The 21,525-nt window shown below is 38.3% G+C and overlaps 1 protein-coding gene across 13 annotated transcripts in view; it reads right to left on the reverse strand.

Annotated features, from left to right (window-relative positions):
* Positions 1-21,525, reverse strand: part of cadpsb (Ca2+-dependent activator protein for secretion b) — a 61,716-nt gene that overhangs the window by 12,229 nt on the left and 27,962 nt on the right. For 4 of the 13 annotated variants that reach the window (XM_055160478.1, XM_055160471.1, XM_055160480.1 and 1 more), the window contains exons 4-17: positions 17,611-17,691; positions 17,033-17,266; positions 14,172-14,293; positions 11,343-11,454; positions 10,132-10,271; positions 9,818-9,884; positions 9,556-9,664; positions 9,087-9,294; positions 8,659-8,663; positions 4,738-4,874; positions 4,481-4,668; positions 3,725-3,826; positions 3,572-3,635; positions 3,317-3,479 (exon numbers count right to left, since the gene is read on the reverse strand). In XM_055160478.1, coding sequence (XP_055016453.1) covers positions 3,317-3,479; positions 3,572-3,635; positions 3,725-3,826; positions 4,481-4,668; positions 4,738-4,874; positions 8,659-8,663; positions 9,087-9,294; positions 9,556-9,664; positions 9,818-9,884; positions 10,132-10,271; positions 11,343-11,454; positions 14,172-14,293; positions 17,033-17,266; positions 17,611-17,691 — 1,732 coding nt within the window. Of the gene's footprint in view, positions 1-1,671; positions 1,688-2,439; positions 2,509-3,036; positions 3,039-3,316; positions 3,480-3,571; positions 3,636-3,724; positions 3,827-4,480; positions 4,669-4,737; positions 4,875-8,658; positions 8,664-9,081; positions 9,295-9,555; positions 9,665-9,817; positions 9,885-10,131; positions 10,272-11,342; positions 11,455-14,171; positions 14,294-17,032; positions 17,267-17,610; positions 17,692-21,525 lie in introns of all 13 variants that reach the window. The other 9 variants (XM_055160481.1, XM_055160482.1, XM_055160474.1 and 6 more) reach the window with 6 other exon arrangements.

Consider the following 21,525-nt stretch of genomic DNA (forward strand, 5'->3'; position numbering starts at 1 on the left):
GAAAATGGTAGTGCACTAAGTAAGCTATAAACTGCATGATGTCAAATGTGAATGTAATTATGAACATATATTCTGTATGTTAATTAATTTGTATTTTCATTAAACTCAACATTAGAGGTGGATTATGTAACTTTTCTGGTTTAGGGCCACAGGCTTCTCTCAAGTATACATTATTGATTTGCCTGTGCCTGAAATTTTATGTATCTAGCTTGATGGAGACAAGTTACTGGAGAGATCTGTTCCAAAATATTTTTGAGGATTAAAAATACTTGCAGTGAAGTAAATGCAAGATACAGTTTTAATGCAATACGATGAAATATTACAATCAAATCAATAATATCTCATATATAACATAATATCTCTATTTCAATGAAGCAGGTAGCGGTAACCAGTAAAATTACATAGTGCGCCTACAATATATTTGGTTTGTTTAGTGTTTAGTCACTATAATAATGAATTTAGTAAAAAAAAATATATATATATAGACTGAATACCTCTGAACCCTCTGAACCTATGTAGAAGAATTCTAAGAAGTCCTAATAGCTAGTGTATGTGCAGTGAGTACTGAGTATTTCTCCCTCTTCCTCTGTGTGAGTTAGTTGCCAAATCAAGCTCTAAATGAAAGCTTTTTGCTGACAGAATGTGTTATGACACAGCTGAACGTGAAGATGATTTACCAGATCGTAAAGCTTTGCAAAATGGCAGATGTGTGATTTGGACATGGACATGAGACCAGATGGCCACACACATCTCAAATCAAAAGCACAAATATACATAACTCTACATGAAACAGTAACTGCTCTGGCATCAAATCTTTCCATTATTTTTGTAAAGGGCCTGTGAATGTTTTGGTTAGCTTGGGTATTTTTGATAACAGCTGTCATACATCATACATAGCAAAGCATTTGTTGTAACAGTTTTACATTTTTCACATATAATTTGAGTTATGAATTTATGCGATTATTTGTAATTCTTCTGAGCCATAAATTACAATACAAATGGGTGTATTTCAAAATATTGATATGAATCACACTACAATACATTATTTGTTATTATGATTAAGAATGTATATGATTCTTGAATAGCCTAGTTTAGTATGCTCTCCTACGATTAAAGCAACACTACGTAACTTTTATAACTATGCTGCAAAAGCAAAGTAGGACATAACATCAATATATTTTTTTCTACTGAAATACTCTTGATTCTTCACATTTGATCAAGATGTGCATAACATGTCTCACAATAATACGTTTGTCTCTATGTCATAGATTTTATGACATAACTCCATATACCAAGGTAAAAATTTATATAGCGCTGCTTTAAGTTTTAGATTACAAAAATACTAAGTAATGGTACTTTATAATCAAGATCGATGCAGTTGTATGTATGGCCTGTTATTGTTGTGACAATAGCCAATAGCATTTTATCTACTCAGGTCATTTGAAATAATAAAAATAAATACAATTTACTACATACATATTGTGTTAGAAAAACTTGAAGAATGACAAACGGGCTATGTGTAGTGTATAGGTTAGTGTAGTCTTTATCTTATCTGAAGCATGCATATATAAGAGTTTGCTAGCAGTTATGTCTGATAATCTCTATGTATTCTGTAGATTAAATGCATAAATGTGTGTTTGGGGCTAAACCACAAACTAAACATGGCTTCACCTGGATCCTTTTGATCCTTTTGCCCTTTCTCAACTGCAGCGACGGACAGGAGGGAGAGAAAAGATAAAGAGGAGAGGTTTAGCAATAGCATGAGCTAAGGTTTTCTGTCAGGTTACAGGGGATTCACTGAGATCTGCTGGGGCCGCTCTCTGATCCGGGGACAGTGGGGTTTCTAGGCAACAAACAACAAACGTCACACAACAACATACAATCAAAACAGCGCCTGTGAAAAGTCAAATTAAAAAAGATGATCACAAACATAAAGAAAGAAGCTCAAACTTATCCAAATACACAGGAGACGAACGGAAAGCTGTCGGCATCAGACGAGACATTGAGTGGTTTCAAAAATAACCCCTATGCTGTCTTTTCTATGTGGTCAAATTGTTTTCATTGTAGAAATACTGTACATCCTACCTGCCGGGCACAACACGCCACTGACACATGAACCGAACCAAATGACTGAGGGAGATCACAATGTAAGCAATGTAAAAATGCATTCAAGTCAAAGTAACATGGGAACCCAAAACAAAATCAAAAAGCTTACAGACATGCTCACTCGTGTCCACTGATTGACTAGTGCTGCTTTTGAACAGTTTCACTCCAGTCATTCACTCTCACAAACAAAGACGCGGATGTTTACAAATACTTTATGTCTCAAGAGTTTGAAAAGAGGAAAGTTGGTATATGAGGTGAGCTGGAAGGTAAAAAAATGTAAAAGAAAGTTTTGAGGTTGAGGAGGTTCATGGACGCGGAGATGGAGGTACTCACGGATGGTTAAATCCATCACTTGAGACGCCAAGCAGAAGACAGGGTGCTCAAACATTTCCCTCTTTTTGCCTACAAAAAAGGATGGGACCGTGCAAGAGGAAGCTAGGGTCAGACATGGGAAGGCTACAAGCGAGAGGGATTATGGGAAGTGGAGTTCAGGAGGCACCTAGTAAAGTGGCCTCACAGTGACAGTGGGAATCATTAGAAAAGATACTAAAGTCCTTAGTATCTTTAGCACCCTGGTAGATTTAATAAGCCATCCATAAATGTCTTTAGATTTTTTAATCCATGCTGTCATGTGTTATGTGTCAAAGCACATGCAAGCGGTGCGGGGAGATGTCTGTTGCTTTAAATTCCAGAGTTTCTTTAGTTAGTTTGAGAAGGAAGCAACATGTACAAGAGGGAAGTGAAGGACAGATTTTGAGGCAGAGGTGAAGAGAGAGAGAGAGATTGTCCAAAGGGCGAAAGGGGGTCCAGTCACCTAATGTCTAAAAGGGCCAGAGACACAGCTGGAGTCCATATAGTCACAATGACAGATCAGCACATCAATCAACAGATTTCAGGGCTTTGGATTTGAATGCATTTTTACTCACACACCTCTACACAAAAGCCAACTTGACCTACAGAACAGCACAGAGCTAAAGTGGGCCTGAAACAAAGGAGAAAGTTATTGGACTGAGAGACAAAAGGACCCACACACTGTCACAGGTCATTTGGGATATGGACACAAATATACCATATGCCAAGTGAGCTCACTGCGTGCTCAGAAAGAAATCATGACAACAAGTCACTTAAGAATTACTCTAAGAACGTGTTATTTTCCACACATTATCAACCATGAGAGAATAAAGTCACCTTATGGGCAGTTATGTTACACTTTGAGGCACATTCAGTAACTCCTGTGTATGTTGTTTACCTTCAATTTTGGCATAGTCTTTAATCCGCTGGTAGTTGAGCTGTGCTGCCTGCTCCAGACATTTGCGGATTACTCCTTTCACTTCCTCTGGAGGGACTGGGGTCACTATGTCTTTCATCAGGACCTGCAGAAACAGTCAAAGGGTTTGGTATTTTTCATCCTCTCATTTTTCATCCTCCCTTTACTTATGTTAAAATATGTTCTAAATCTACACACCCGCTCTAGCAAAGATAAAGTTGCCTTCAGCGCCCCCTCTGGACGACCGAAGGGGAAAAAATATCTACAAGAAAGGACATAACGTTAGGTCAAGAAATCTGTCAAAATGTTCAGTGACCTAAGGCTATATGATGTGAGTGATTAGCTAATCACCTGAAATTTACAATCTGGTTTTCCAAAATCACACGCAACCGCTCCTTGATGTCTTCAAAGCGCTCCTTCTCATCCACAATGACTGTGCTGAGCCCATCAGGCCTGTGGAGATCACACCACACATTGAAGGGAGCTGACGTCCTGCTGAGGTTTCACTTATGCAACGTGGTCTGAGTCTGACAAGAGCAATGTGCTGCCAGGTTTACGCTCAGCAGGAGCACATGGTGATGAGATCTCTTAGTAACAATCACAAAATATGACTTGGGCTCACCTTTTAGGCACTTGAAAGAAAGGAAATTTGAGCTCCTTTCTCTTTCTAAACTTGAACATGCGTGCCGGTAATGTGGCAGTGCAGGGGTCTGGACTTGGGCTGCTCTTTGGGGACTGGAGGGCCTCATAGCCCAGCGGCCCCCAGTAGCTGCCCTCTCTGACTTTTACAGACGCGTGGGAGGATGAATAATATGGAAAGTAAGAAACTATGTCAACAAGGGACAAAAAGAAAAGAAAACAAAATGATAGAAACAAAAGTATAGAAATATACAACTGATTAAAAACATAACACAAAAGCAACACAAAATTCCAACATAAACACTGAACACAAATCATAACAAAATTAAACAGGTGAATAATGAGACAGAATGAGTGTGTGCTTAGAGGTCACTGTTTGTGCTCTTTTTAGGATCATGGTTCACTGCTCTAGTTCGGTGGGCTGATTTGTGAGGACTGTGGATGCATTTGTGAGGGTTTTGTGCACACCTGTTCCCATGGACATGGGATGCACAGAAAGCAAAGCTGTAATGCAGCAGAGTGGGGTCAATGATGGCCCCCTTCTCTGCCCTCTCCAGCAGGTCCCGCAGGTAGCACAGGTGTCTGTGGCACCCTCGCACTCCGTTCCTGGCACAGTACTCATCCAGGACGAAGACCTGGCCTGGGCTGAACCATCCCTACACAAAAGAGTAATTCATTATAAGAGTACTTCATTCAGAGGAATGTATGTGTGTTCAGGCTCTTACCAAACAGCAGAAGGTGTCATTGAGTCTGTGGTCCAGTGTGAGCCGCTGCACCATCTCAAAAAGGGAGGCGTGGTCAAAGCTACAGGGGTTAGCCGAGATAAACTCATCCATGCCGTGTTTCTGAGCTCTGTCAGCATCTATCCGGCCAACGGCACAGGGAGAAGCACACGGTTCAGAGGACAGCCATGAGTGGGGCCAGACAGTCAGTTCATCACAGCACAAACAGGGGGAGCTATTTGGCTACTTCTAAGGGCAAATTATAAACACTTACAGCTTACATTGTCAACTTGCATTGTGTCAAGCCAGCGTAAAGAGATTGGAAAACTACAACTATGCTAGAGGGAACAACTGCTTGGACACCGTGTGCATGCAAGACTATCTCATTCCCTGGAGTTGTTCTAATATAAAAAGTCAATATCTGTGATGACAAAAAATGCTCTAAGGATACCTGTAATGCATACTAACTAAACTATATATTCAATAGATTCTGCCATTCTTAATCACTAAATGACAATTACTGCATATTGGAAAAGTGAAAACAAGAACAGCCTTGGAAAAGCTAATTCTACTATGTTTTTGCTGTCTCAGAAATATGAAAATTAGTAAAACATTTAAAGATTAGATTAACAGTGATATCTCGAAGCAATACACAAGATGATGAGGACATTCAGGCAAACTGTATAGAGAGATGAAGTGGTGTCCTCTGTGAGAAACAGGCTATGTCATGAAACACTCTGTGAATGGAAATGATTGGAGCGTGAAGGCGGAACAATTATTTTGAGGAGAGCTATAGGCTGATGGACCAAATCAGGCATTGAGTGACATCTGCCTACCCTACAGGTTTAAGAGGGTCAAAGGTCAAGTACTACGGGAACTTTCTAATATAGAGGTGCGAGCTGTAAGTTATTTTAGTTAATCTAAGAGACACAAAAACGCGAGACAACAGGTAAAACATGGACAAGTGACAGGTAGAGGGCACCATTGTGCAAAACATTTAGATTAAAACGTGTTATTAGTGAGTGCAAAGGAATATTGAAGAGGAATAGTGAGCAAAAGTGGTCAAAAATGAGCATGAAAATACATTCAAAGAGTGAAAATGCTATAGGGGTGAGCTATGAGACAACATGACTAATTCTCCTCTGGCTGGTTGTAAAAAAAACACTCAAGAATACAAGTCAATACTAACAGTGGAATAAACAGTTGTCAATAATCACCCATGAGTAATAAATTGTGAATAGGCACGTACTGTTGGCATTCATTGATAAATCATTACATGCTGGAGATCAGCGTGACTCCTCATTAACTTTTAAATACCATGCACATTTGCAAATTCAATAGTATTTCCATTTTTTCTAGCATTCCTTCATTTTTTTTTTTTTTTTTTTTTTTTTTTTTTCGAGAGGCATTTGCAAGTTGACAATACTTGAAGTATGTTGCAGTGTATTCATGGTTCTCTAACAAGGCATACCACTACTGGAGAAGTCTGTTAAGGGGGAGCAATACAATTTGGTGCATGGGTAAAGTAGCATGAAGCTGACATTCTCCGGGGTATATGGGGAGGATAAGAGTATTGATAATGTTTTAGTTATGGTCACATGACACAGGTGTGGTCCTATACAGGCAAACAAAAGGGCAGTCAAAAACAAAAATGAGTTCTGGCCTTTACTCTGGGTTTAACTGTGGTTTCTATGACTACAAGCTACTAAGCTAATCATGGGATAGGTCCGGAGTATTTTACTGGCAGTAGGGGGCGGCATAAGCTATACTCTGTCTACTGGGCATTCAGAATACTCCGCGTACATATTTGCCAACTCTCAAATAAAAAGAAAATAAGTAAAAAGATTGAGCCCTCTGATGTAAAGCAGTTGAAAATCTAATAAAGATTTGAATAAACTTGCCAAAGGAAATGTGCGTATGTTATAAGATTACGTAAGGCTTTACACTGAGGGATCTGCTCACCAATGAGAATACAGAGAGAAGGCAATTATGCAGTAACAGCTGTAAGATCAAGTTGAACCATTGCTGAAATCAAAAACTTCTTACATGCATCCTATATTGGCACAAATGGATGCTTAGATACTTCGATCCTCAAGTTAGAGGTCGTCGGAAAAAATAGAAATTAAAAAATAAACTAAGATCTAGTAAGAAGACATGAAGCGAGACGTGAAAGGAGAAGAGAAAGGAAGGGGGTTCAGAGAGATAGAGAACGTTGCATTGGTCAGATAATCAGCGGGGATTATCTGAGCTGTGCCGGCTATACAGGGAAGCACTTACCCTTGAGTCCAGCTAGAAGACAGCAGGGTAAGAAGGGACAAACCAGAATATAACATAAAGACTAGCAACAAGGCTGGAGGAAGAGAAGAGATACCCTGACCTAGCAGCTACTAGCATCACTCAAGAAGGGTAACAGGCAGAAAGCATGAGAAAGTAGTAGAAAACACAACTGAAAAAACAACAGCCTATATACCGACATGAGCGTGTGTGGTGGGTATGTGGCAAGAGACATTGTGTAAAGAAGGAGAGACAGGCCAAGAGGGAGAGATAGAGACAGGAAGAGGACTGTGAAAAAGAGCTACAGATACAGGCAGAAAAAAGAAAGTCATGTGTCCTCTTCACTCTGCTGCAGTGTATTGATCTGGGTTTCAGTTTAAGTACTGACAAAGTCCAAAGCTGAAGATCAAAATAATGTCTTACTGTCAAAAGGTATACATATATATAAAACATAGGGAGACCATTTAAGCTCCCATCTGGTCTCTTTCCGCCTTAAGTCCACACTGTGTTATATATGTGTGTGTTGGTTTGGTCTAGAGATATGGGAATGGTTTTGAATAGAGGTTTTATCTCTGGTAAAAGTGTAAGATGTATCTCTCATTTTTTTTATCTCTGGCCAAATCATTTAGTTTAGTACAAGAATAATAAAAAAATATAACCAAAAACGAAAATCAAAAATTTTATAAATCACAATGCTCTAACACTGAGCCTTATGTACAATATAGTTACCATTTACAAACTCTCTAGTTTCTGTCCTTTGGAATTTCAAGAGGCTAGAGCGTTTTACATGACATTTCGATGTTATTTGTTCCAAATTTCATACCAGTTTCATACCATACAAATAGTGCACTAATCTGCAGTTTCAGTTTTGAAGAGTTAATTCCTGACAGTACCATCTTACATAATACTGTATTTTGGCAAATCAACCACACAGCCCATTAAGATTCCAAGAGCCTAAACCAAGAAAAAAAATGCAAACTTTTGGATAGCTGTTTTGTATGTCTAAACTCCACAGCACAATTTGTATACAATTTGTATACCTCTGAATATGTCGGTCACGACACACTTGACCATGGGAATAATTACTCCCCATCTGAGCATTTAAATAGCCTTTTCGCAGCAGAGTGAGGAGGCTGTGTATGTTATGGTCCCAGTGCCATTCAAGAGCACCAGGGTTGAAACATGTTTGCGTGGTGTGCCACAATGTTTCAGGGAGGAAGAGGAGGGTCTGTGCCACTGTGGGGACGCTTTGAATGGCAACAGCTGGCATCAGAGAAGTCAACTAACCACAAGAACACTCACATACTGGACAAAGAAACCAATGGAGAAACAACATAGACTTTAGGTGGTTAAAGATTCTTACAGTTCATGTCTTTAGATTTACTAGTATGTAACGAGAATACAGAGAGCTTAATTACATTGGATAAAGTCCCAATTGTATAAAAAATAATACTGTACTTTGCATGAAATTGTTCCGAATAGCAGGATCTATTATTTTGAAATTATAATGAAAATACACATGAAATATTTGGGCATATAATATTAATACTACTAGATTTATTTTTCCTCAGTAATGATCAAGAACATGATACATTGAACAGACAGGAATTCGTACAGATGCCACACTACTGTACATGATCTTACCTTCACCTTTGCTACAAGAGTGGTGCTGCTAAGGGTATATTAGCAGAGTGGTTAGCACGTGCTACAACTTCCCTTTACAGCTATGAATAACTATAGTAAGGGCAAACGTTGTACTGTCTTAATCCAACCCCATTTAGTCATTCTTACTTAAAGCATATTTTTACACTGACAGGCCAATTTTGGAAGATTACAGTATTATATCATTTATGGGGTTGCACCTTAAACAGTAGAGGTCCATCAGATGCTACGGGATTCTGTGAGTTGTGTGTGCGTGCTTGTGTGTTAGTTCTACCAGCACATTTGTGACAGCAGTGTGGAGCGCATGGCGTGAGACAACAATGAGTTACACTTCAACATTGATTTGTGGATGAAAACTGCTGCCTGCTATAGGTGAGCTTATTGGTGAGGAACACGTGTGGTGCTACTTACAGAACTGTGAAATGGGAGCGTCCATCTGAGCAGACACGCCCCCTTTTGAGTTGAGTTTCTGGACCTGAGTGGGTGGGACGGGCTTGTGGGACTGGCCTGTGGCGCGGTACATGGCCTGGACCCACAGGATGCGATCCTGCTCGTCGTCACTGGCAAAGATCACAGTGTCACCTTCTTTTACAGCGTTGAAGAAGGCTCTGCCCCCATCCAAACCTGTTCAAACACATGCAACATTTTATAGGTGGTTAGTTAAAATATTTAGGTGTACATTCAAATGTCATGTTTATCAATAATCTTGCATTATAAAATTTGTTTTTCTGTTTTTTGTACATTTATTAATTTAAATGTATTCATTTGTTCATATGAAAGTACTTGGTAATTTATTTTACTTCATATTATATTATATATAGAAAATCATTACTTTATATAAATAGGATTACCATTTCATGTTTTGAGTTTATAATTTGCACAGACCTGGTTGTGGGTCACTGTAGTCTACAGTGTATCCGTCTAGCTGGAGAAGTTCCTGTGGTTCTGATTTCTTCTCTCTGTAGCTGCACATGGCAAAAGTGTATTGGCTCACCTGAAAATAATAATAAAAATGTAAGAGTTAATGAGAAAGATTGCAAAAATTATCCAAGTTATTCTGCCTCCGTAGCCTCATCACTACAGCTACTATAGACTTGCAAAGCAAATATGAAGCTGCAAATATGTTGCTGTTTTTTTTTCTACTAACCTGTACAAGGACAAAGAAACGCTTCTTCCAGCGCTTCCAAACATTCTTTCCAAATGCCCAGAGGTACCTGCCACAGAAAATTCACAAAACTAAAACTCTTAATCCAGTCAAGGTTATCTTCAATACCCTTGTATATCTGAAGCATTACTCTTTTCTGTTTTATATTAAGCAGCCCTACATTAAACGCTTCAAGTACACCTTAGCGTCCACCAGGGGGTGTAGTGCACTTGACAGTATTTTTCCATGGTACGTGACTAGAAAATGAGGCCAAGGAGTTGTGAGAGCTGGAGCTCCGTAGTCCAGGCCTGCCTCACCCGCAGTGCTTCATGTTCTGAGGCTTGTCCATGCGGATGGCCAGTTTGATCCTCAGGTCCTGGTCTGGGCATGCCTTAGTAACAGTCATCTTATGGAGCTCTGACTGTTTGGGGCTGTTGGGAGTGGGGTGGAGCACAACCTGCACTCAGAGAACATAATGTAACAGATTTAATAAAATGACCATCTCCTGCAACATTAAGAGGAAAAGTGCTTGAAAGAAGCTGCTGTGAGTCTTTGACTTTTATGGGAAGTGAGAGAATGAAAGTGTTGTGGAGCGGTGCTTTGCAGTGGCTCCCTGAAGAGGAGGCCTAATCTCTCTTTGGCGAGTTAAAGAGCTTTCAGGAAACGCGCCTCTCTGCCATCGCCGCTGCAGAGGGGATCAAACAGGCCTGTACACACAAGGTCAGAGCTACAACAAGAAGCCTACCTCTGCCTCATCTAGAACACACTAACTTGGACTACAAGTAGGTCCAACTACCTCTGGAATATCTAAGAAAGGTTTCAATTAGATGCATTTGAAATAATAACTCTGCCAATGTCCTGTTATGTATAATACTTCAGAGAGACGTCAAGGTCTGGAGGCATATCTTGTCCCCCCGATTTCCAGTGGGGATGACTGACAGGCGGATTAACCAAACAGAAAAATGCATGGGCTGTTTGTGTCAAAGCAATCATGGAGTCTTATGAGGAAAACTCCACCTTTTCACTTATGTGCCCTCTGACCCTCTCTTCTGGTTCTCATTACTTCTATCTTTCAGGTATGAGGGGGATATAAAGCCAGAGAACCAATTAACTCAGAAGATCCCAGACTGCCTTTGATCATCACTTTCTCTGCTATGATCATCGTCAGTGCTAGTGAGTTTCAATACCCTTTCATTAGTATATATTGCCATATTACCAGGTGCTGTCCAATACAGACCTCTAGTTGCACACTTAAGACAATAACAGAACAGAAATCTTTCTGAGAATAAACATGGACAAATGTTTGCTTAAGGACTGGGGAACAAATACAGCACTGCTGTCCCCTCTGGTGTCTGCGCTGAGAGCTTATCAACTATTTTTATAAAGCGACTCAAAAGATGATGTTGTGTTAGTTGTGAGAAGCACTTTAGCCTTGTATTAGACTGACAAGTGCTAATGTTTTATGTGCAGATGCTGTGTTGACTGTGTGCTGTAAACAGGTGTATAAAACAGAGAGAGGGAGCGTCACCCTGCCCAGCTCCTTGTCCTCCAGCGCCAGCACGCCAGTGCTCTCCGTAAACAGCTTCACCTTGACGGCAGGCAGCGGGTGTGTGGTGGTGAAGTCCCCCTGTGTGCCCCAGCTGAAACACATAACACACAGTCTCATGAGTGTAGCTTCCATGACATCATAGAATGTTTTCAGTATGGCCATAAATTAAAACGATGCAGGTGCAGAGGGGACTAGACACTAACACACAACAACAGCTGACACTTTCAGCACCACTGGGATTGCAGTCCACATTGCAGGAGAGATATAATACATTTATGTAGTTCATGACACACAAAGGGACACTGCAGCAGAAGAGGCAGGATGAGACAATGAATAATAGCACTGTCCCTTCTATTTATAATCCAGCCATTTTTTAAACCTTCATGATTTCTCTATAAAAGACCGCTCATCCTATCAGCAACATTTATTGAGTGTGTCAGCTGGAGAAAAGAGAAAACAAGAAACGGCAGAAGTCCTAAAATTAACTTTGCAAAGTCAGGCATGTTCTGTTTAGTTACGTAAGGTGACAGGTTTTTTATTCATTAGAAAAAGCCTTTATAAAAAACTATTGAAATGAGCAATTTGGCCAGAAACAATGGTAAGGTAGAAGCAAAAGGTCAAGATGACATCATGTTCATTAAACATGGTTTGTTGTATACCTGTTCTTGATTAGATTATACAATACATAATATGTCCTCTTTACCTCCCACTGGTTTGCTTATTGTGTTGCTTTGAATTGTATAACCCTTTCATATGTTTTTTTCTTTGTTATTGTGAAGCTGGACCTTGAATGTGACAAAACAAATCAACATAACAATATTACACAGACATAGCATTGCAACATAGCACAAAATGAAAAAATATATTGCCAGCAGTGACAATAAAGACTACAATAAAGATGTGATCAAGTTGCATGTTTAATTTTAATTGTTTATTATAAAAGAAAAATGTGCAAAAGATATAGAGGGATAAGTTTCACAATGACAAATGAATGATTATATCTGCTTTTGATTTTCCATGACTTCTGTAAGGTCTGTCTTTTGTAAGGGGCTATGTGCACTTTTATTGACTGGGAAACCAGAGAGTCGCTAGGATGCTCTTTGTACCAATCTTAAACTTTGAATAAAAAAGGCTGGGTCAAGATCAAAGAGTAAACCAAACCTATCCTTAAATGACTAAACAGAGCGATGATTTGATAAGGTTACACTAACAAAACAAAATGCTTAAATGGTCAACTGTCAAAAAATATGATACTAACATGGAACTATATACACTGTACACAGCTTTCTCTCCTCTCCTCCCACTGTGTCGAAATGCAGCATGGTGTTTTTGTAATTGTGATGAATGCAAAGCCCGGACACTGCAGTTCCCACATCCCAAGCAGCAGCTGAAGGGAGCCATTGTAGCACTATGAAGGTGACCTTGTGGATCAATCTAAGCTCTATTAATAGACCTGACATCGCTGTGCAACTACAACTCTTCCTCTAAATGATATTGAAGCTCAGCCAGGTCAAATTACACACAATTACGGACAACATGAGATAAAATACATGAATTTGAAATATTTTAAAGATGGCAGCTTGTTACGTATTGGTGATAGAAACACTATTGGTAACTGCTGTGTTCCTCTTGTGCACATGCAATTTCTACCTGCGCACAAAGCCTCTTTTTGTTGTAATCCCTTTCTCATTCATATCTGAGGCTCTCTGAAATATGAGGTTTGAATTAATGAAGTAATAGCAGTAGTAATAGCAGCTTGATTTACAATGATGTTGAAGGACATTTTAGCATTAGCCAGTGTTACTACCTTGCCCTGCTAATTGATAGACAACTCTGACAATTAACATTTTGATGGCAGGTATTTTAAAAGTATTTGACACTGAGAGAACATTGAACTGTGCAAGAAGCAGAGAGAAAAAGAGTCAACCAAGGAACCCAAGGTCATACAAACAGAAGAGATGAGAAATAGCCATTGGATAAAAAAATGATTGAAACCTTTGAAAAGCTCTATTTTCATTTTGAACAGAAAAACTTGAATGTTCAGTCTTTGTACTTGCAGTTACAACAATCTTCTGTCCTTCTAGTGATTATTTTCTGAGGTCTACAATCCCCATAGTAAAAATTACAAGAATGTAGTGATTTGCATTGTATTTGCCTTTTCTGTTAAAGGTCCTATATTCTGCCAAATTGACTCTTGTGAGCTTTAAGATAAGTTAGAATGTTGTTCCTTCTCAAAAACATACCTGGAGCTATGCTTTGTTTCATTCACATATGTCTAAGTAATCCTGCATTATTGGTCTGTCTACATCTCCAAAGCTCATAATTCTTTGTGTCCACCTTGTGATGTCATGAAGCTGTTTTTTTCAGTGAACAGCTCCTTCTACATATTGTTCAGTAGAGAAAGGCAATTCCTCGCCTGAAGTCATCTACAGTAAATGATTCAAGTGAAGGTGTATGAAGTTTTAAAACACAGTGGAGCCCTTCCTGTATTACCACATGACATCACAAGGATTGTTTTCCGTTTTAAAGAAGAACACAGCCTAAATATGCAGGGTTTGTGTGATAAACATTTGTGACTGAAACAAAACACAACTCCACATGTTTGTGATGAAAAAACAACATTATAAAATAGATCCAAAAACAGCATAATATGGGCACTTTAAACATGTGTAACTTAATAAGTCAATATGTAGAAAATAGAAATGATTTATCTTATGACAAAAGTGAATGATTTGACTGTGGTTGGTCCAACAGCAGTTGATTACAGTTCGTAGGCTCATGTAAGGTGCTTAACAGTTTATGGCTTACGTGGGCTTGGATGCTTCAGCCTGGTCGGTCTGGAGCTTCTCTCCTCCCTCCACCTCCATGGTACAGTACACAATGCGGTTCGGAGCCAGTGACTTGAGCCCTTGTACTTCCATGATCACTACCTGCAAGCACATACAGCCACAAGCAATGACTCACCAGCAACATGACATGTCAAATCCATTCATTTTCTACTGCTTAACCTTTGCAGCAGCAGCAGCCTATCCCAACAGCTTTGGGCATGAGGCGGGAGGCAATTGATAGCACAGGGTTTAAAAAAGATATTCTGATCGATTTAATTGTTTCCTCAAAGTTCTGCCAAATCTTTATTAAAGTCATTACATTTGAATCTTTATTAAACCTCAAAATTTGTGTGAAAAACCAAGTTACAAGTCAGATCTTGTAATTAAATACATGTAAAGGAGAGCTGTTTAATGTCCTAATGTGGAACATTCCAGGCAAAGAAATGGCATATCCATAGAAACAATCAGGTGACGGACCCCCAACCAAAAAGTTACATAGTGCACCTTTATGTACATTTTTAAAACGGTACTTTAATCCTTTTACTTAAGTAGGTTTTTCATGTGATACCCAGATACCCCTAAAATTTAAAACTAAAATCAAAACTAAACACTAAATACCATGATTGGATAGTTAGATGTTTTGTGTTATCACTGTGGTGTTATCAGACAGAACAATGTACATAAAGTGGGGACATGTTTAAATCCCACTTGGTGTAAAATTTTCATTCTGCTGCACTGCACTGCACTGCACTATTAATAACTTTGTTGAAATTCTACTATGACTTTTCAAAACACTATACATCACATGGGGCTGCTGTCAATTTTAGATGCAATAGTAAAATGTGTGGTCAGTATGTTTGTCCTTCAGAAAAGCAGAAGCAGATGTGTTCAAAAATGTAATACCATAAGACATGCAGAGAAGAAGGAGTACACTGTCCATAGTGTAATTTTGAAATTATTTAGATAAAATTTTGACTATTATTAAGGCTACCTATTAGTAACTGTAACACTAAAAACATTCATTATGTATTAGAGTCCACATAGCAGAACACAGAACTGGGCAATGCACATTTACAGGCTGTATGTTTTACATAGGCACTATTTAATACCAATAAGAATGAAATGTTCTGCTGGAGGCAAACACTATAAATGAGTGACAGGCAATATTAAGTATTATCAAGATTGGCCGGTAGGCATTAAGCTGATTAGTTTAAGGTATGTGTATGTACAGTATTATTAACACTTATATCATCATGTTACTTTAATGAACAATTAATTAACATTAGTGGTAAATGATTCTATATAGTAACAGCAACCAGACCTGTTATAGTTATCTGACAGCTGGGGGTTTGTTCAGTTAATATTTTTCAAACATTGCTACTGCAAATAGATTTGCAGTTTATATTTCAATAGGACTCTTTTCAAAGCTCACATGTCCACCAGCATTAACATTTGAGAACATACTGAACTGCTAAACACTAAATACAATCCCATATACATCTTTGCAAAGGTCTAAACTACAGAGTTACTCATTTTGCAGGATACAGACAGAATGTTTTGTGTTTTTTGGTCAGGTGATATTGTGCAAATAATTGACTGGCTTGTTTTCCGGTGTATTTGAGTTCACAATGAGCGTCACCGGCACAGAACAGTACGACTGTGGATTCACACGCTATCATAAATGGAGGTGTGACCGCTCCTCTTTCACTGGTGAGAGCACCTCGATGATGAGCTGATAATAGGATGACTCACATTCACATTAAAGGAGCAGGTTAAAAGGGCTGCGGCTGGTTTCACATGCGGCGCTCTTAGAAATAAGTCTAGCTGTTATAGTGGTGGAATGTATGGGCTTTATGGACATACTCTTAAGTTGAGTAATAATGGAATGAAGAAGAAAGCCTGTTTCAATGCATTAATGACATAACCTTTGACAGTGAGGTCATATGTCCATCTGAAAAGAGATCTTGTCTATGTGAATTCATTGTTGTTTTTTTAAATATTTAATAATTGTCTTTTGCAGTTGTATGTATTACCTTTTGTAATTAACTACTTTAAAACTAATTGATGCAAAGACATCAAGGAATAAATATGGAGAGGAATAGGTTTTATCAACGAGTTAAATCAAACCAACTGGACTTAGTTTTGAAGCTGACATTTAGCTACCAACCAGGCAGCTTCATCAGGGCTTGTCTTGGTGACTGTGACTCCCACCAAATGTAGTGATGGGTCATGACATCACCAAAAACACTCAGGGCATCTTTGATACGGCTCTGTCTCAGGAGTGAGAGAGCTGGAAGCGCAGTCCTCTGTGACTGTTTAGAGCTGGTCTCAAAGTTCTTTCATATATGGGTTTCTTCAGTTTGGTTTAGTTCAACTAAATGATAATTAAAGGTGCACTATGTACTTTTTTGGTGGAGGGCTGGTCAACTCATCTCCATGGAAATGTGATTGCTTTGCCTGGAATGTTCCACAGTGTGGCATTAAACATATCTCTTTTCTGTTTATTGAAGATGTGTCTTTTTATTGTTCAAAATAACCTGAGACACATGCATTCTATTTTCCTGGAGATCAATAATTTTAATACCATAATACGGACCATTCCTGGCATAGCATCCACATGGGGACCAGCAGGTGACAGACCCACCACCAGAAAAGTTTTACAGTGCTTTACAGTGCTCTTTAAAACGACTTTTCACCTTTATTCTGAAATGTCAGTACTCATATTTTAAGACATTTTTAGGAACAGTACTTCCAACTTCTGAGAGTGGAGTGGTTGAAATGTGACAGAATCTACGAGAATGGGCCTATTCAAATAAAGTTCCTAATGGGGCGTGTGCATACCTCGAGTGTGAAGGACAGCACTACGTCGGACTTGGACAGTGTGTTCTCGTCCTCCTGGCCCATGTCGATGATGGAGGTATTGTGTCCCCGCTTGAGCTTCTGCAGTTTGAATTCCCCTCCTTTCGACACGGGCATGCTCTCTAAATTGGCCATTAGCTGGTTCACGGATGACTTCAGCTCCTCGATGTACATGGCCTCCATCTCTTTGGACACAAATTTAGGGAACTTGCCACCCTGGTAACAAAATAAATGAAGAAATTAAAAACAAACTTGTAACTACTAACCAAATGTTACATACATTCTAAACCTCAAAACCTCTCTTTGTACTATATATAGCCCTACTGGGTTATAGGTGAGGGTATTAAAAAACATTCAAAATATTGAGCAATATTGAGACATTGTGATACACAGCCAGAGTAGGAATGTGTCCCACTTTGGATGAGAGCAGGTGAGTGGGTGGCCGCTTGCTCACAGTAGGCTCCCAACACCAAGTATCACCATATTAGCAACATACTACCAACTATACAACAGGGCTTATTAAAGGGAATCTGAAGAGTCTCCTGCAGAGTCTGACTCACTCTGGCAATCTGGTCTGCCATCTGAAGACGGCCATCCAGCTCTCTGCGGATCTGTGCAGCCTGCTCGTCCAGGTTATCCAACTGCAAAACACAAAGGAAGAGGTCAACAAGGTCACATGGCAGGACAGCGGTATGGAACTAATGAGTACCACACAAATACGAAGGGTGCACCATAGTTCTTTTTTTTCTAGGCAGTTGAGCAAAACTTTCTTTTATTTTACAGCGGTCTAAATGAGACTGCTGTGTCCTATCTGTATATAATTATAAGTACTTTTTTAACCCTCCAGTGCATTGTTAGCATGCTAAAACTGGCCTCTTAAAACTGGCCTTAAAAAGTGCTTATAAACTCATCACAATGAATAATTATGATGCAAGGAATGCATTAGGAAATTGAAAGGCAATAAAATCAGGTACAGCACCTTTAAGACTTACACATACCACTAAGGAGACTGCTCTGCTGTAATACATCAGAAGAAGATGCATGGCCAGACTTGAATGGACACTACATCCAGAGTCTCCTCCTACTGAGCTACTTTAATAACTTCTATAACAGGTACTCAGCTAGTGCTGTAAAAAATGATACTCAGACACTTATAAACACTTAAAATAGTAGCCTATGTAAACTAAGAGTCAATACTGGCAAAACAGGACAAAATTTTAAATTTCTGATTGAGTTTTAGAATTGTTTTGATCTATATCTTAGCTAAAATAAGAACAAATGATAACATTAACAAAACTATATTACATTAATCAATTAAATAAATTGCCTAAACAAAATGGATACATTTTGTGGTACTTAAATTATCACCAAGCCTTTCGCAAAGTATCAAAATCAAGTTTAAAATTTCCACATTGTGGCAACACTAACACATGCCACATTAAAACTGAACTAAACCAGGACTAGAATAGGACCAAACCAAGTCTATATCAAGACTCATTGGGCTCAATTCAGGAACTGCCTCAATGATACAGTATGAAACACCATTTATATGCTATTGCTTCACATATAATTCACATATTCACATATGGTTCCTATCTCATTATGTTGGTATAGGTGCCCAAGCCAATGACAATTAATAGTATATTTAGATTATTCTTAGAGATAATATAAAACAAAATTGTGACACAATAAACAAGTATGGTAGATTAATCAATCAATGCATTTGTCACATGCTTGATGTATAAGCTACCCTGAATGCCAAATTCACATGCAAAAACACAAACACATACTGTATATAGCCTGTATTGCATCTTATACATCTTGCATCAGTAATCACACACTTTATATAGAAATGGCTAGATTGGCTGACTTGAGTGACATGCCTGGCTTTTTCATTTGTGTCAAGGTCTGTTAGCATTTAAGAGTTTAATACAATACCTACAATGATGAAAACACTGAGCTATTTTTTTAATGAGCTGGAAAAAAGAAAATGTGACAGCAAAAACAAGCACTGATTTTGTCATTGAAAATGCATTCATGAAAGCTAAAATGGTTTGTTGAAAGCTGTAATCATGGCAGTCTGGTGTGGCAGTGCACATGACAGCCTCACAGGGACCATCACCATAGAGACCAGCAGGACCAACGCACTGAGGCTGATTTCACTCACCTCAAAAAGTCAAACCATTTGCCTCCAAGCATTCTAACATTAGCATATTAATGTTGCATTGTTTTAAACTATATGCTCTTATAGTATCACAATGCTAAATGATGACCAATGATGTTAAAAAGACAATAGTGTGTAATTTTCAACACAAACAGTTTACCATGTCTAATGTAGATCTAGACCATTCGAAACTATTTAAGTCAAATTTTATCTAATTTATCAGTTTTTTGTTTTTGTTTTTTTTCCCAGTATCAATACATATATATATATATATATATATATATATATATTTTTTTTATTTTTTTTTTGACAATCCTGTATGCCTATCCATATGCTATTGTGTGTTTTATCCAGGCTGAGGACACAAACAAAGAGCACTCAATGTTTTGTGTAATGCATTGATGGCTAATACGCAAATACAATAACCTAATTTATGACAAAATGTTTGAATAATTCTCTCTTTGAATCTTTATCAGAAATGCAATTCACCATATGACATTTTTTTATTGTTATGACATGCCCACCAGTGTAAATAGGCAGGTGATGTTGGGCAGAGTGGTACCACATCAGGAGTCATCTGACATCAGTTAGCCTAGTTTTTGCCCCGCAGAGAAATCCAGGCCCCCTCTGACACATCAATAATGAATGAGAGTTTTATATTAGCTGACACAAGCAAACAGAACAGAACCATGATGTCTTTCTCTGCTTTCAACTTCTTGTTTTATTACCCCTATAAAAGCAGTGGTAATGAAAGTGAGAATAGCAATAATATTCCTAGTTACATTGCTACTATAATTATCCATGGGTCCAGAATGATGAGAAATTATGACCATCTCCATAGCAGTATTTGAAAACAAAATATTATATCTTTTGAATGAAAAAGTCCTCAAAAATGTTGCCTATAACAGGATGGGTCTCATGAGTAAGTAATGTTGCATTGACAATGCATTTTGAGCTATGCTGTATAAGACACCAACAGGACATCCTTGCTTTTACACCTGTTTACCACTGAAAATGAAAACAATGAAGGCTTGTGCTTCAGCGTTTCCTGATTTCACTTTTACAAGGTTATTCAACAATAACAACTAACACTCAAAAATAATATTACTTTTAAAAATGTTGATTTGGCCTTTCCATTTAGAATTTCCAACAAAAAAATTTATCCTTGGTTATAAAATGTCCAAATATAAATTTCAGACTTTTTGCCTGTTTTTAGTCTAAATTGTGCATAGTTTTTGACACTGGGAGAAGAGCCAACACTGACCTCACATTGGCTTTTGGCTTTGTGGTACTTTTCCCACTTTGATTACATTAAAACGGCCTGTCCTTCTGGATTTATCATATTGATTCTCTGCCCCTTTCAAAGATCCTTTTAAAGGGGAGTGAGCAAAAGTCACGGAGCAGCTGTTAGCAAAAGGGAGGGGATGCACAGAGGGTCAAAAAGACAGGAACAATGAGTGAATGGACCACACATGATCAGCATTGGTATTGATCCATTTGAAGACTACCAGAGAATAAGTATCATTTAAATCATTTCTAATCTTTCTCACCATTACAATGTGAACTTATAACAGGCCTTTATTTAAAGGCATCTTAAAAAAAAAAGTGAAAAACAGCTTACCAGGCAGAGTTACTTCCTGGTTCATGGTTGATAAAAATGCTTTATAATTAGATTTCAAATAGTACAGCAGTCTCATTTTGACCCTCTGTGCTGCATGTATGATATATAAGTGCTGAGGTATAAAAGATTTGACTTATTACATGAAAAAATCAAGTGCTGCTCCTTAAGCAAGTGTTTACTTATTTGATCTGTAAATATTAAGCCACAGGGAGTTACAAGCCAGCATTTCTTGGCAAGAATGCATGGCAAGACCAGTATCTAAATCAATGCTTGCTGAGGCATAGAATTTACTTTGGCCATCTCTATGGGGTAAATAATCATATTTATGGCTTTCAAATTTACTATAATATTACATTAACTTTAAACCTATCTATCTCCATGGAGACAAGCAGCTGACACTAGATCAAGTTACAGGTAAGATCTTGGCGAGCCCATTCACAGCCATAAAAAAGTAATAAAAAATGCAAGACAAGTTTAATGTCATAGTGTGAAATATTCAAGGCAAAGTTTCAACATCCAGTATTATTTATGTGTTCATAATAACACTATATGAATAAGGCAGGAGGCCGAAAAGTAGTCCTGTGACACATCAGTTCAACTATCAGAGACACAAGAAAAAATTAAATAGAACATAACGTTTACATTAATGGGAAAACTGCATTCATTCATTTCCCATTTATGTAACTGATA

Source organism: Boleophthalmus pectinirostris, unplaced genomic scaffold (genome assembly GCF_026225935.1).
Source record: "Boleophthalmus pectinirostris isolate CB_2022bp ecotype Guang Dong unplaced genomic scaffold, ASM2622593v1 HiC_scaffold_3, whole genome shotgun sequence".
In the NCBI taxonomy this organism is placed as follows: Eukaryota; Metazoa; Chordata; class Actinopteri; order Gobiiformes; family Gobiidae; genus Boleophthalmus; species Boleophthalmus pectinirostris.